Raw genomic sequence first — 16,463 nt, 5'->3', positions numbered from 1 at the left:
TTTAATTTGATTTAAACTGTGTTGAAGGAATATTGAACTCAAGTTGCAGTTATTCTGCTCTTCAGTAACTTGAACTGAAGCTAGTGTGTTATTTGCTAGTAATTACAGGTGTGGGGCTAGCCACATTCTTTGATTTCCTGTCCTTGCCTTTTTAAGTGGTGCATTGTAAAATTTTTATTGCTTAAAAACCTCAGCTTTGGCCAGTTAAGAACTTGGTTATATTCAACGGGACGTATAAGAGAATTTAAGTACCTTTATCTGCACTTTTTTTAAAAAAATACAGTATTTAATTTGATTTAAACTGTGTTGAAGGAATATTGAACTCAAGTTGCAGTTATTCTGCTCTTTAGTAACTTGAACTGAAGCTAGTGTGTTATTTGCTAGTAATTACAGTTGGGGGGTAGCCACATTCTTTGATTTCCTGTCCTTGCCTTTTTAAGTGGTGCATTGTGAAATTTTTATTGCTTAAAAACCTCAGCTTTGGCCAGCTAAGAACTTGGTTATATTCAACTGGACGTATAAGAGAATTTAAGTACCTTTATCTGCACTTTAAAAAAAAAAATACAGTATTTAATTTGATTTAAACTGTGTTGAAGGAATATTGAACTCAAGTTGCAGTTATTCTGCTCTTCAGTTATTCCCACCCACCCTCCCTGTTTTTTTTTTTGGTGTTAATCTTAGTGGCCTTGAAACTGCCCGCCCTCAGCCTGCCTCTGGGCCCATCTCATTTGCTCACTCAACTGAGTGCAGTGAGATCATATTCTGATTTCAGGCACTCCTACTGTGTACAAAGAGAGCATCTGGGAAACAGACAAAAAAAATTAAGCTTATTTCCTGCCTTTCCTGTTAAGTGGTATAAACTATTTGTAGGCTTCTGAGCCCCCAAGCCCTTCGGTGTTTGAGGGAAGCCTTCTAGCTTGTTTTTTTTCTTATAACTAGCCAGTTTTCTAGTTTCAGCACTCAAATCTGTTTCTTTGATCTCAGCACTTGTTCAGATTAAAAAAAAAAAAAAAAGAAAAATTATCTGCTTTTACTGTACTTGTGTTTCTACCTACTTCATTTTACTTTTGCATCATCTTAAAATACTCAATTGTATTTATTACTGCTTGGTGTAACTCATTCTAAGCCTTTTGGTTTAAACACTTGGGCTTCGGACCAGTTGTTTTGCACTGAGAGGGTTTGTGGTCTGCACTGTTGTGGCAGAACAGGTAGCTTACATCCTTCTAGGTTGGGAACTGCTGATTGAGGGCTCAGTGTCTGTTATTCTAAAAGTGTATTAATTCTGGTTTAAGCACTTGGGCTTTCAGGCCAGTTATTTTACATTAAGAGGGTTCGTGGTCTGCACTCTTGTGGGAGGAGAGGCTGGACTCTGCCCTTCTGAGCTGGGAATTTCTGGTTAAAGGCTTATAGTGCATGCATATCTGAACTGCTTCTTACCGGGTTGGTGCGCCTTGTTTGCTGTGGCATAGACTGGATTTGGGCCTGCTGGATCTAGCTTTGTTTGTGTAACTTGAGCACTAATCCAGACATTCTCTAAAGTATTCAACTGTATTTATTACTGCTTGGTTGTAACTTGATTAAAGTGTAGCTATCATTCTAAGTCTTTTGGATTAAGCACTTGGGCTTCAGACCAGTTGTTTTACATTAGGAAGGTTTGTGGCAAGCAATGTGGTGGTAGGACAGGTAGCTTTCATCCTTCTAAGTTGGGAACTGCTGATTGAGAGCCCAGTGTCCAAGGGTATTAGTTCTGGTTTAGGCACTTGGGCTTCAGGCCAGTTATTTTACATTAAGAAGGTTCGTGGTCTGCACTCTTGTGGGAGAAGAGGCTGGACTCTGCCCTTCTGAGCTGGGAATTTCTGGTTAAAGGTTTATAGTGCCTGAATATTTGAACTGTATCTTACTGAAATTGGTACACCTTGTTTGCTCTAGCATAGACTAGATCCAGGCCTGCTGAATCTAGCTTTGTTTATATGCTTATTGTTTGTTTGCTTGTTATTTCCCTGGAAGCTAATTCCACCTAATACGCAACTTCTCAGCGCTTCTGTGGATCACTAGTGATATCTGCATTGCTTACTGTACTAGTTCCTTGTTTCACTTGAAAGAAAGTTACTGTTTGTCGTTTTTGCATTTAGTTACTTGTAACACATTGCACTCAAGTTACCTGGCACTTACTCACTATAGCAATTATATAAGTCAGCACTAAAAATTAAAAGCACTACACCCTCACTCCCCACTGGCCCTTGTTTTCAATTATTAAGGAATTCCCAATATTATTCTAGCATGTCCAAAGGTCAGTTGTCAATCTCCTCTCCGGTCCAACTGGTGAATCTGGGAATCTTGAGGCAATGTTATAACTGCCTCATGTACACAGACAACCCTCTCCTCCTCCCACATAACACAAATACTTGCGAGATGCAGCTATTTAGCCAAACTGGAGGCTGAGCTCTCTCAACTCAGGACTGGCAAGACCAGACAGGAGGAGAAGGCAACTACACACACCACAAAACCAGCCTCACACAATGCTACCACACCACTGAATCAAACACATAAACACACAAAGACATACTCGGAGGCTCTGAGTAAAAATTTACCTAAACAGCAGAGGCCTCCAAAGCAGCCACCCAAACAACTGCTACCTCAAGACACCCCACAGGCAACACATAAACCACAAAAGCAGTGTGCAAAGCAGTCACAGCCCTTAAGGCCAAATACAACACCAAACATACTTGTCATAGGTGACTCAGTAGTCAGACACACTGACATCCCACTCACCAGGCTGAACAAGGAGAGGGTCACAGTAAGCTGCCTATCGGGCGCTAGAATCCGCCACATAACACAAGGCACTCTGGTCACTCCACGGCAAGTACAAATATGACACATTCATTGTCCATGCTGGTGTGAACGACCTGAGACGTACCTCCCTGGACTACATGAAAAGAGACATAGAGGAGCTCTCTGATTACGTAGCTCAGGCAGGTATGACCCTGACCCTGAGCGGTATCTTTCCTTCACCAAGAATGATGCCACAATATAGAGACAAGATGATCAGCTTTAACAATTGGCTTAATGTCTGGTGTCATTCAAAGGGGATCCAGTGTCTGTCTGCCTGGGATGACATGCTTGACAAGCCACGCTGCTTCGCAAGGGATGGCTTGCACCTGTCACCCCTGGGATTCCGGATATTGGCTAAGGCTCTTGCCACCCCCATAGTGCCTTTTTTAGGCAAGGCTCAAATTCTAAACCTACCACCCTAGAAAACAAAAATGGGAAGTAACTGAGGGTAATGCTGCTCAATGCCAGAAGTCTAAATCTCAAAATGCACGCACTCGAGGCCCTTCTCAGTATGGAGAACATCGATGTCTGTGCTGTAACTGAAACCTGGTTCAAGGCTCCTGAGAGCACCCCGGCACTATTAGGTTTTACCTCATATCATGTGTTCCGGCCCCAAAACCCGGACCACACCACAAAAGGAGGGGGTGTATCCATATTCATAAAGGATTCCCACACCTCCAGGTTGGTGGCAACGCACGAAGCTTCAGAAACCATCCAGGTGCAACTAACCATAGGCAAAACTGCTCTACAAATTGCAGCATGCTACAGGCCACCCTCTCAAACTCAGGAACCCCACACAGCCTTCCTGAAGACACTGGAGGGTATAAATGTATCTCCAAACACCATCATATTGGGTGACTTCAACTACCCGAATATAGACTGGGAACATTACTCAAGCCCTTACTTTCTAGCCCAACGGTTCCTGGAGTTCATAAATTCAAATGCCATGGAACAGCTAGTCATTGTTCCCACGAGAGGAGAAAATATACTAGATCTCATTATCACAAACATGGGGACAAAATGCTCCACACCGGAAGTATATCCCTCATTGGTGAGATCTGATCATAAACTAATCTCACTGGAAATCCACATCCCGCCCCCACCCCAAACAAAAAAGACCACAGTGAAGAACTTCTCTAAAGCAAACTTCACACTACTCAAGACTGGTGTGGTATCCTTCAAGGCCCCTGAGCCAGTGGAAACCACAACCCAAGCTGCGGAAGCCCTTACAAATGCCTTCTATGAACACCTCCAGGACTGCATGAATCAGGCAATCCCAAATAAAACCAAGACTCTTTCCACAAAGGGCAAACGTCCAGTCTGGTGGACCCCAGCCATTAACAAACTTTACAATAAGAGGAGAAAGCTATTACATGATAGAACAAAATCCATAAAAGGGAAGTCACCCTGATCATTATTAGTAAAAAATACGAGCACTCATAAAATCAACTAAGGCCAATTTTGAGAGAAAAATTGCCATGGATTCAAAGGACAATCATAAGGCCTTTTTCAGCTATGTTAGGAACCTGGGTGGAAACTCCCAGATATGCTCAGAATTAGTCCAAAATGATACAAAAATCACTGAACCCACAGACATTGCCAACATACTGGCAGACAGGTTCAGTGCAAACTTCACCCCTCTCCCCTAAAGGAGAGATAACTATCCCAGCAGAGTGTAGCCTCCCAGACATCTCAAATGCGCAGGTGAAAGCTGCTCTCTCTAAAGCTAAAAACACAGCATCAATGGGACCGGATGGTGTCCCCGGCTGTGTGCTACACGAGTTAAATGAGGAATTAAACCCGCACATAAGGCAGCTGTTTAATCTCAGCCTTACCACAGGATACGTGCCCAAGGAGTGGCGTACGGCAACTGTGGTCCCACTCCACAAAGGCGGTGCCTCTACAGACCCTGGTAATTACTGCCCCATAAGCTTAACAAATCTAGTCTGCAAAGCTATGGAGAGGATCATAATGGAGCTCATAAACAAAGATATAGGGACTTGCAGACATTGGACCCGACCCAGTTTGGCTTCGTCAAGGGCAGATCATGCCTTTTGAACTTGGTTGACTTCTTTGAAACAGTCACCAAGGCCATTGATGAGGGAAAGGCAGTCCATACAGCCTACCTTGACCTTGCAAAGGCCTTCGACACAATACCCCACTTGGGTATTGTAGAAAAACTTACCAGCTTAAATGTAAACCCATATGTCACAAGATGGGTTGCAAACTGGCTTAAGGACAGAACCCACAGGGTTAGAGTTGCTGGCGCTGTGTCAGACTCCAAGCCGGTCACAAGTGGTGTCCCACAGGGCTCGGTCCCTGGCCCCCTATTGTTTGGCATCTACTTCTCAGAAGTACAGGCCAACATAGGAGGACTTTGGCTGACAAAGTTTGCAGGCGACTGCAAACTGGGCCATAGTGGAAAGTGCATCGGACACGGATATCCTTCAGAAGGGACTCACGGAAACAGATAGCTGGTGCCAGAGCCATGGCCTGAAGTTAAACGCCAAAAATGTATAGTCATACCCTTCGGGAAAAACAAGGTAACCCCAAGCTACCATATAGGTGGCAATCCACTAAGCACAGAAGAGGTTATCAGGGACCTGGGGACCCAGGTTGACAGTGGCCTTTCTTTTGACACTCACGTTGCTAAAGTGGTTAGAAAGACCTTCTACATTGCCCACCTGATCATGAAGGGATTCACATCCAGATCTAGTGAGGTCATTGTTCCCCTGTACTCTTCACTTATCAGACCAATGATCGAGTACAATGCCCCATTCAGGATGTATCTCACCCGACATCTGCAGCAATTGAAGAGACCCCAAAAGTTCCTCACCAAAAGGATAAAGGGACTCCAAAATCTGTCATATGCTGCCAGATTGAAGAAACTCCAGCTCTATTCAGTTGCATACCGTCTGCTCAGAGGTGACATGTGCCTGACATACAAGGCCATGTCCAACCCGGAATTAATGGACATGCTCCACGTCAAAAAATCCAAATCCACCAAAACCACTAATGCAAGCGGCTTAAACCTTAGCACGGATATAAATAGGACGTGCTGGAGGGATAGATTTATCACTCAGAGACTCCCTATGCTGTGGAATAAAATCCCGATCCATGTGAGGCAGAGCACCTCACTGGCTCTATTCAAGAGAAATCTTGACCTGTGGATGGGAGATCGTAGGTTTATCCCGGGAATCATCTCTGTGTCACTGCTGGACAGAGGCACAACAAACTAATGGGCACAGTATTTTTTCATATAAGGGGTGGCGTAAGCCACAAAAATTTGGGCTAGGCTTATAAATGCCTTAGGGCAGATAGCCTAGTATAAACCTATGAACCTATGAACCTATGAATGAGGTTTAATGTTGATGGTATGGATAGTCAAGCAGTGAAATTGCTGATGTTGTGTAATGTTGAGACAGGTCAGTGGGGTTGAAGGTGTAAGAGTGTTTGTGTGTGTGTATGTGAGAGTTAGGGTCGGGGATGAGTGAAGAATAGGTTTTGTATGTTTGTGTGGGAGTTTGTGTATTTTTAGGGTCAGTGTCAGGGTTAGATTAGGGTATAGATATATATTGTTGTTTGTGTGTATTTGTGAATGTTTGTGTGTCCAAGTGTGTCTTGTGCAATGGAAATGTTACAGGAAGGTTTTTATGATGGTAAGGTGTAGGGCTAGGGTTGGGGGAAGGGGCAGCATCAGGTTTAAGTGCGAACCCTAACACTAAACCTAACCTTCCCATAACGCTGCCACTATTCAGATGAATGTAAGGCTTGTGTTATGGAGGGTTAGTGTTAATACTGGGAGAGGAAATAGTGTTCCTTTATCTATGTTATTTCATTCAATATTTTTTTTTTTGTTTTCAGTATTGTGTATGTTCAAACATTTTTTTCAGTGTTTCTATTCAATATTAAATTAGTCTGATCTTACACAATATATATACGTATACACATCTGCACAGGAGATCATCTCAAGGAAGAACCTGGAAGCATGTGATTAGAGCCCAGTCAGGACTAATCAGTGAATTGTACCTGTGGAAGGACTTATTTATAAAGCTTCAAGTTAGGTCTGGCAGACAACTGCAGCTTTGAAGTTTTTGCACAATCTGTTTGTAACCTGAAGAGGCTATCTGATGTTGTAAAATTTGATTTGATGTAATCTATAGTACAATAAAATTATGGTCAATTTGCAAAACTTAATGGGTTTACTTGATGAATATAAGGAACCTAACTCTGAATGCATAAAGTACCTTCATATGAGCTGCAATACATAAATAACAATAAGGAAACTTGTATTTTAAAACTGACCGTTAAATCTATACCTGGCTTGTACATGATACAAAAGTATTCCACACAAAAAAATGAAATAAAAATGCTGCTTGGTTTCATTTTATGTTGAATGTGAGCCTTATTTTAGCTGTTACATGGTAAATAAACTACCCTTGAACTTATGAGACTATTTTCTCCAGTGTTTGAAACTCACTACTATACATATAGTATGTATCTGTAGATATGTCTATCTGTATATGGTTACCGCGTATTTTATCAAACATTGCTTTGACAAATACTAGGGGATGGCTGGGATTCACTTCAGATGACTGAAAGCCCAATATCTTGAATTTCAAAAGACTGAGACCAAAATCTTGAAAGTTCAAAAGACTGAACACTCAAAATACTGAATCTCAGAATACAGAAAACACACAGGATAGCAGCACTTACTATAGTCCAGCAGAAGTAGATACAGAAACAAATACAAGATAAACCATATTACAAGTATACAAGCGCTCTCTGCACCCCCCCCACACCCAGTGCTATTTAAATACATCAACTCTGAGATCACACCACTAGACTAACAAGAGTTATGTTGTAGTATAGTTAGAAAGGAACATGACTAAGGTTACAACAGGCAGTCATGAAACACGTAATGGTAAGTTTGCCATTTTGTTCTTTGGAATGCGATCTCAGAGTTAATATATTTAAGCAGCAGGGGGTGTGATAGGGGGTGCAGTGGGACTTGCTCCCCTGATTATACTTGGAGAAGTGGTAAATGGTTTATCTTTTGTTTCTATATATAGTTGTGCTGGCATATAAGTGTTGGTATCCTATGTGTTTTCAGTATTTTGAGTTTCCGTATTCTGAGATTCAGTATTTTGAGTTGTCAGTCTTTTGAACTTTCATGATTTTGGTCTCAGTCTTTTGAAATTCAAGATATTGGGCTTTCAGTCTTCTGAAGTGAATCCCTGTTAATATATTGGCTACATGTTTGGGATTTGAATATGTGCAGATGTGAAGTATAGACAATAACAGAGATTAATGTGACTTTATTTTATTGGGGAGAGCTTAAGTTGTCCCCTCATCAGCCACTGAAGATTATCACCCAGAGTCATCTAATGTAATAAAGTAAGACACCGATTCCAGAGAAAAGGAGAAATAAAAGTGAATAACATCATTACATGACTGATAATAAATTCATCTCTCTATAATATTTCTCTTTAGTGACAATAAACTCACCATTTAATGAAGTCAAAAGTAGCTAAGAGAAATCCTTCTAATCCAGAAGGACGTAGCCGGAGAAATGTACTTCTTCTTACAACTTCTGGGAGTAGCCTGAGTGGTAAAAAGCAAACTACTTCTGTACAGTGCCTATGAAACCACAGTAGTATTTCAAAGAACTGCTATATGAGCTAAAGTGCAATATGCTGAACTCTTTAGAAGGTTGATAATGATACCTTCTATGTAAATGCATCCCTGCATAGCAATGCCCAATTGTAATAGATGCAGCACATGGTGGGTGTGGCATCCCGCACTCCTACTTTGACTGTGGTGGTTCTCTGCCCCCTACATCTCATGCAATTCATCATCTCTATGGGGATGGTCAGTGACTCCATCACGGGAACATAACTTCTCAACCTCTTAGTGCAAGAAATGTGGACAAAACCTGAAATAAAACTTCTGAAAGTTTTTAAAGAAAGTATTTCTACCACCTGTTATTAGGTGAGATATTCACAGTATGTTTTTATTAGGTGCCTGAAATCTAAGGAAGTCTAGGGAATCTTAGCTCTTCCACGCAGAGAAGTCTGAAACAAAAATGTATGTCATTATTTAGTGACTTAAATTCTTGATGATTTGCCAGAAAACTGAAAATTTAATGAGGAACAGACCAAAAATATGATGAAAAATTTGGACATTCTGCAAAAATCTGGAGAAGTATGCCTGGGATTTAAGCTCATTAAAGTTGCTCACTTACATGTGGAATGAGATGCTATAGGGATCATTGGGATCTGGTACCACAACAGAAGAAGAACGCACCTTGGTCATTTGCAGAAATGGAACTGCAATTAAAACAGTGCTCTCCTATATTTGGAAATAGTGATCGCGTAGTCACTTGTTTTCAATTACCAGTCATTAGTCTGCATAGAACTAATGCAATATTTTGTCATATAAGACAGTTTAAAAGCTATATTTGCTTAATAGACCCACATTATATTCAAAAATGTCCAGTACTGCTTGTGACATTATTAACTTATAACAGAAAATATTAGTTAAGATAAGCTTAAAACTGAGATAGTCCCACAATGTGAAAGAAAATTACCTGAGATCGTCTGACAATGTAACCTAACAAGGTGAGTACTTATCAACTGTTATGTGTGAGAGATGAGCAATTTAATAGAAGAAGGGTAGGCATAATAATTATGAGTTGCATATACACCACCTTAGAAAAAGGAACGGTCTTTTGATACATTTGCTATAGTAAGCATCATTCTGACAAAGCATTTACAGCAGTTAAGTGTTGCCCATAGACAGGAATGAAACTGAGTTATAGTATGTGACATTTTAATAAATTTGAACAAATATAATTTTTCACAAAGAGCTGTTTTCCTCATTTGAGTGACTAAATATATGGTAAGTTGTAACAATATCTAGGAATTATTACATTGATAAATCTCCTTAATAAAAGAAAATGAACAGATAATACCCTATTTTGTTCTGAAAGAATATTAGGATTTCAGAAGATTGGCTGAAGTAGTTTAATCTCATTTTGATGGCTTGCATATTAAATAAATATTGAAACCTGGACGTTAAATTCTGTAAGATTTTCAGACGTAGATTATCAAAAACATATTATACATTAAGAAAGTTCTATGTTATTGTATTAATACTCTTAAAAAAATCTCACTTATATAGATAATCAAGACCCTTGAGCTCTTAACTCCATCATAATCAACAAGTTTAAGGGTATTTCATATTCTTATATCAAGTAATAAACATAAAAGGCAGTTTTATTCCCCTGCTCATCATTGGAACACAGGATTTCCTAGAAATACCATAGGGAATTTTAATGTGTATATGAAGGTGCTGACAGAGAAACGTAACTGTTATCAAATAAGCTTGTTGATACGTCAGAAAGTAGACCACACAATAAAAACGTTTTAAGAAATATATTTACCAACATCATGGATCTATAGACAACAAAGAGTGCTGGTGATCTTCCACATCTTTCAAACTTTACCTAAAGATCATTGTAAAGGTTAACTATATTGTTTTCTCTTAACCTTTTTATTACCTTTGGTAAACTTAATGCCTAGGTATTTTATACAATTAGAACATTTCCAAGGGACAAGCTGGTTGAGCAAGAGATGTGAATGAGCCTCAACTTAAAGTTAAAATGGTAGATGTGTCTAATCAGTGCTTATCCATCCTCAACCCCTTTTTCCATCTTGCACATGGGGTCGGGTGTCACTTCAACAGTGACAAGCATCTCAACCCAAGGATTTACACTGCCAGGTGCTAGCCCTGCCATGATAGTTCATTTGTTCCACTCACCAGCACCTATGGCCAATTTAGACTATCCAATACACCTACTGCATGTCTTTGTAAGCCAAACAGACAAGTATATAGCATAGATGGAATTATATTTATACAGTGTAGTTTTCTGGCAAATCATTGAGAACTGAAGTCAGTAAATAATGACATACATTTGAGTTTCAGACTCCGTATCCTTCAGAAAATGTATACTAATGAAAAACAGATAATTTCAGCAACTTTCTAGGTTTATAAGAACAATATTTAAAAATTATACCTGATTTTGGACCTTTGTCCCCCCATTATGTTTGGTTTTGTCCAGATTTCTAGTGTTTGGAGGTTGAGAGGTATGCATGCAATACACATTTTCTTGCAGATAGCTATAATTTTATAACCATGCTTATTCTAAGCCATAAGATACATGGCATGACTAAATAGCCACATTTCCAGTGGTACTAACATTACCTAGATTGAAAACTAAATTGCTAATGTACTAAATTAAGCCAACTGACTAGTGCAAGCATTGGCAATCATTAGAAACACGCTGAGGATTAATCTTCCATGGTTTCATATTAGATACTGATGAAATAGTATGTCAGATGAACCAAAGATGATGACCAGACCATCTGCTATTATTCCACTGTTAATAGAGCAGGATGTCACATTGCATTTGATCACTACTGTAGAGGATCATAAGACCTGTGGCGGGTCTATATTAGAACATCAAAGTTTCAGAACTTCGAATGTTCTAATATCGACACCTAGTAACCGAAAATCGATAAGACCGAAAATTTAGAACACTGAATTTTTTCCTAGGGAAAAGATTTGCTGTTCCAAAACACAAACACACAACACAAACACACCAAACAAACAGCAATCCACACACATACACCTAAAATCTTACATCTAAACCTACACTAAACTGTACATAAACCGCTATCTACCCACTTACCTTAACCCAAACCCTAACCCTAAGATCCGTCACTATCACACACACACCTCACCCACGCCCTAACCCTAACTCACCTATCCTACCCTAACCCTCACGTCCACACATTCGCACACTTACCTGACCCACGCCCTAACCCTAACTCATCTATCCCACCCTAATCCTCACGTCCACACAATCGCACACTTATCTGAACCCGACCTGTAACTTTCGATGCAGAGCTGAAAATAGCGAAGCGACAGGAACGGACAACCAAATTCTTTCCCTAGGAAAGAATTCGGTTATCTCAAACTTCGCTATTTTCAGCTTTCGCTTATTAGGTGTCGATATTAGAACATTCGAAGTTCTGAAACTTTGATGTTCTAATATAGACCCCCTGTGGCATGTGGTATCACTGACAGCATGCAGTATATTCAATAAGTTTTTTACGGTACACACTGACCCGCAGTGGTGGTGCTGCAGTAGCGTTGTCGCCTCACAGTAAGACGCTGTCTGGTTCGATTCTCAGCTAGAGCGTCTTCTGCGTGGAGACATGAGTGAATGGGCGTACCTTCGTTGAAGGTTGTGGGTCAGGGCTGGTAACTCGGCACGTAAAAATCAACTACCAATCATTAGCGGACCGGAGTTCCGCTGTGGCGACCCCTAACCGGGAAAAGCCGAAAAACGCAACAACAACTTCCTTTCCTAGAGCTTCTTGTTTTGTTTGGTCACAATGCCCACTTCCTCACTCTGATGTTCTATGCATTATAGCCCCATTCCCTTAACACTGCTCCTGATAAAACTCCTGGGACTGTTTCCTGCAGAACAACTAGATATAAGTGAGGATTCTATAATGGCATTCTGGGAGATCATATAGGAGTGGGCTGAATGCATATTTCTCCTACCTTTTCTCTTACACTCCTAGAGAACAGTTGGCGTGTAGTAGCTTTACAATGAGGTACAAATGTACAACACTTCAGGAAATCTCAATAGTGGACATTGAAGTCGGTACAGAGGCTTTTCAAAATTAGGTACATCCAGCTAAAAATCGGGACACCTAGTTTGCATACAGTATGTACAATCTGAATGCTGAATAGCACATAACTATTCCTGCTCCCATTAAGAATGTGGGATGCTAATCATAAACAAGTTAAAAACTGTAAGTGACAAAAATATAAATATATTGTGAACAGCATAGTGTAAAATCTAAAGATTTTAATAAAAGGTACTGCAAACATCAGTCTCAAAAATGCATTAATGTTTCCTTGTGGAATAGTAAAATGTAAAAAAGTGAGCTCTCTTTCTCTAAAATATTGGTGCCACCAGTGTGTTGGTCATGTAGTCTGGTTTCCTGTGTACTAAGTGTTAAAATCTTATGTGAGGGGTGGCAAAATTGAGAAAACCAAGGGATAAATCAAACCTGAAAGTACATACATATCTCCCAAAATAGGTATATTGTGCAAAGGGGTAATCAAGCCAGAAACTAGGTACATACCTCCAAAACAGATACAGTTGAGAGGTCTGGTGTTAGTGTGCCTGAAAAGTGATCATATGCTAACCTGCTACTGTAAGGGGATAAGCAGTACTCTGTGTCATGACCCATCCAACAAAAAGTAATTTGCATTTAAATGTACTATGCTTTTTTCCTAGAGAACTACATCCCATAATTGAATTTGTTTACTAGCATGGCACTCTATGCACTAATATCAATGCTTAAAATTAGAGTTTCATATGGATAGAAGCACATGTATTTAGCAGAATCTATTAAGTAAAGCTATTATAAATGAAGAGAAAAAATAATTATTTCTGTCAGATATAAGTAAAACCTGCAACTGTCCTAACAGTCCAGCAAAACCTACAATTTAATGTTCATGCATGCTTCTTTGTCGCTCATTTTATATAGGGGTTTATGAAAATTTTTGACTAAAGCTTAACAGCACTGTGTCTAAGGATAAGGAATTGCTCATCTGCCAACTGTCTGGGGACTTTAAAGGTATATTACATTTCGGTCTACCTGACAGCAACTGAGACCAGAGTGCAATCCTGACCTGTGGTCACTGCCTTTCTACAGTCTGTAAGTTTTCCTGTGTTTTTTGTGCATTTTCTTGGTATTCTGGTCCCCACCTCAAAAAAAAAAAAAAAAAAAAAGCGGTGTTATTATCTGCTCCAAAATACTCCATTTATATTGCATTTATCCTTGTCCTATTGACCAAGGTCATTGTGGAAAAGGATCAGAGAGTGACCATTTTACATACATACTTAACAAGTGAATATATTTATTTTAAAAATATCAGAATGAGTTGAGAACAACAGATACTGTGATCCAACTAATTTTTGGGTGTTTGCAGGTAAGAATACCTCTCCTGGTTTGATATACAAACTGTGATATTATATGTTTGTGAAAATTTACTTATATTGTTAAAAAAGAATAAACTTACAGGCAACTATGGACATATAAAGAAAAGATGGAAATAACCATCCGATGACTGTTTCCCTAGCAAAGGAAGACTGCATGGACAAGTATTTGTCAGCTTCACTGTTCTGCAAACATTTGGAAATATTTCAGGATTTTAAAAGCATGCACAGCTTAGAGTGCAAGCATGTGCAAAGAGAATATCCCATGGGTACACGTCAGAAAACTAAAATATTTTTGTAGGGCTGTAGGTCTCCTGCAACCCCAACATAGGGGTCTATATTGTACCCCCCACCTGTTACTTGTAAATACGCTAACTCCAAAAACACTGCATCATCAAGTGAGGAAAATTATCCAAAATACTGTATTCTGAAACTTTTTCAGGTAATGAATAAAAATCAGACATTTGTTTTTGCACTTTTAGTGTCAAACGTGTGTCAAGGAATTGTTTTGCTCCCACTGTGCATTGCTTTTGGAAACTTTTACATGGACTCAGTCAGAGAGTTGGGGGGTACAAATCAATCCTTGGATGACTTGAACATATGACTCACCATCCACTAATCATTACCTTAAGACTAAAGCAATGGAAACCAAAATTGTTCTTTGATAACTCTTCACCCCAAACAAAGCAATATGATTTACAGGGTGCCAGCATTCTGAAGGAAACAAAGATTTTCAGAGTTGTTTTGGCAGCTAAAAAGTTCAGAGTTAAGTGGGGTGTCCAGACTGGAAAACCAGTTAAAATATATATCGTCCTGTTGCAGTCATATGTATGAATTAAATAGGAAACAGCTCCACATTCTTTACATTTGGTCTAACTCTTTTTTAAATGTTATATCAGTAAGATGTGTTCCTAAATTAATGCGTACTATTGTGTGAGTAATGTCACTGAATAGGAAGTTTTAGTTTTTAAATGCTATTTGTTTGAGATGGGGATATATAATTTGACATTTCTAATCCTGCTCTTACATACTGTCTTGATTTTTCCACTGGATACTAAATTCCCCTGCTGTGTGATTTTGAAGTCATACTGTTATGTTTTATTTGTTTACCTATTTTTAATTAGTTCATCTGTTTTAGCTTGTTCTTGAAGGCATGTGTAATTCATTTATATTGTGTTATTCTGATCAGAAATAAATTGTTCTTGCTAGTGCTACTTTTGCTGTTTTTGTCAAAAAATTGTTCAGTCTTCAGAAGTTCGTCTAAACATATACACGTTTGTAGTTATTATATATATATATATATATATATATATATATATATATATATATAATTGTTTTCTAGTTTTTTTTTTCCAGGCTTTCACACTGGGTGCAACAAAACTGCATTTTACAGGCTAGTAACACATAACTAAAGCTTCTAAATGTACTTTACAGCAATGATTACTCAGTTCGCAAAACACAGATATATGTAAACATGGACAAGTGCATGAATGCATACATACAAATAAATGTCATCTTTGTGTTTCCTGCTTACAGGAAACTGAACTCATTGACTCTAAACAGTAACCTCAAATGCACATTTCTTATTTGCTATATACCCCTGCAATTTCATTATATCTATCATGGTGAAACATTGTCAGAGGCTCAAAAATTCTTACCTGCTTTGATCACTGAAAGAGCAAGGCATGCAAAGTGACACCAAGCAAATGAAACCTTCATGTTTGCAGCGCTTTGTGATCTTCTGGTCTTCCTGCAGGTCTTCTTTTATGCACTCAGTTTTTACAGGTTGTGTTAATATACTGTCTCATGGGCGTGATTATACATTTTTTTTTTTTTTTTTTTTTTTTTTTTTTTTTTTTTTAAGAAAGTGAACAGAATGTCACAGCCAAATTTTTGTCCCTCTATTTCCTATGGTAATGAAGAATATTAACTTGGCTTTTCTGATATCATGTTCTTCTTCTTAAGTTTGCTCAAAATGTACTATCAAATGATAATACTATAAACTGTAGCAGATTTTTCAGGCAGTGAAGCAGCTTATAATGTCTAGCAGAGATCCTAATATAGTTCAGAGATTCATCATTTAAGTTATGCATTGTATTAACTAATTACATTTTCCATCTACTGTAGTAGTCTATTAGTTTTGGCTGTCCCTGTGAGCCATTCATACTTTACAATAATAAATTCCAATGTATCATAAGCAACAAAGCAATCAACAGTGTCCAACCTTCATATGATATATTTCTTACTGGGCTGGTGGTGTTTCGGCTTTAAGATTTGTCTCAGGCAAGAAATGAACTTCCATGGGAGGGATTAAGTGCCCTTTGACTGATTCACCATCCTCGAGAAGAAAATTAGCACACAGGTTATGTGGCAGATATTGGCTTTAAGGGAGAACCACACCCACAGACTCAAAAAACATGTTTATTTCATCATGGTTTCATGTTTTCTACATTTTAACACCACTCTAGGACTAAGTTATAGTTTTTTAAATATTTCTATACATAATTTCTGAGCCTGACCACATGGGGTCTGGCATCTTGAAATAATT

At 38.9% G+C, this 16,463-nt stretch overlaps 1 protein-coding gene across 1 annotated transcript in view; it reads right to left on the bottom strand.

Moving 5' to 3' along the window:
• Positions 1 to 15,672, bottom strand: part of LOC122795638 (granzyme A-like) — a 157,303-nt gene extending 141,631 nt beyond the window's left edge. The window contains exon 1 of the mRNA XM_044063909.1: positions 15,574 to 15,672. Coding sequence (XP_043919844.1) covers positions 15,574 to 15,634 — 61 coding nt within the window. The 5' untranslated portion in view covers positions 15,635 to 15,672. The remainder of the gene's footprint in view (positions 1 to 15,573) is intronic.
• Positions 15,673 to 16,463: the final 791 nt, after the last annotated feature.

The sequence above is a fragment of the Protopterus annectens genome, chromosome 2.part2 (genome assembly GCF_019279795.1).
Source record: "Protopterus annectens isolate FY-2018-M chromosome 2.part2, PAN1.0, whole genome shotgun sequence".
NCBI lineage: Eukaryota > Metazoa > Chordata > Ceratodontiformes > Protopteridae > Protopterus > Protopterus annectens.
Note: the sequence above shows the minus strand (reverse complement) of the source record. Positions and strands in the feature narration are given on the sequence as shown.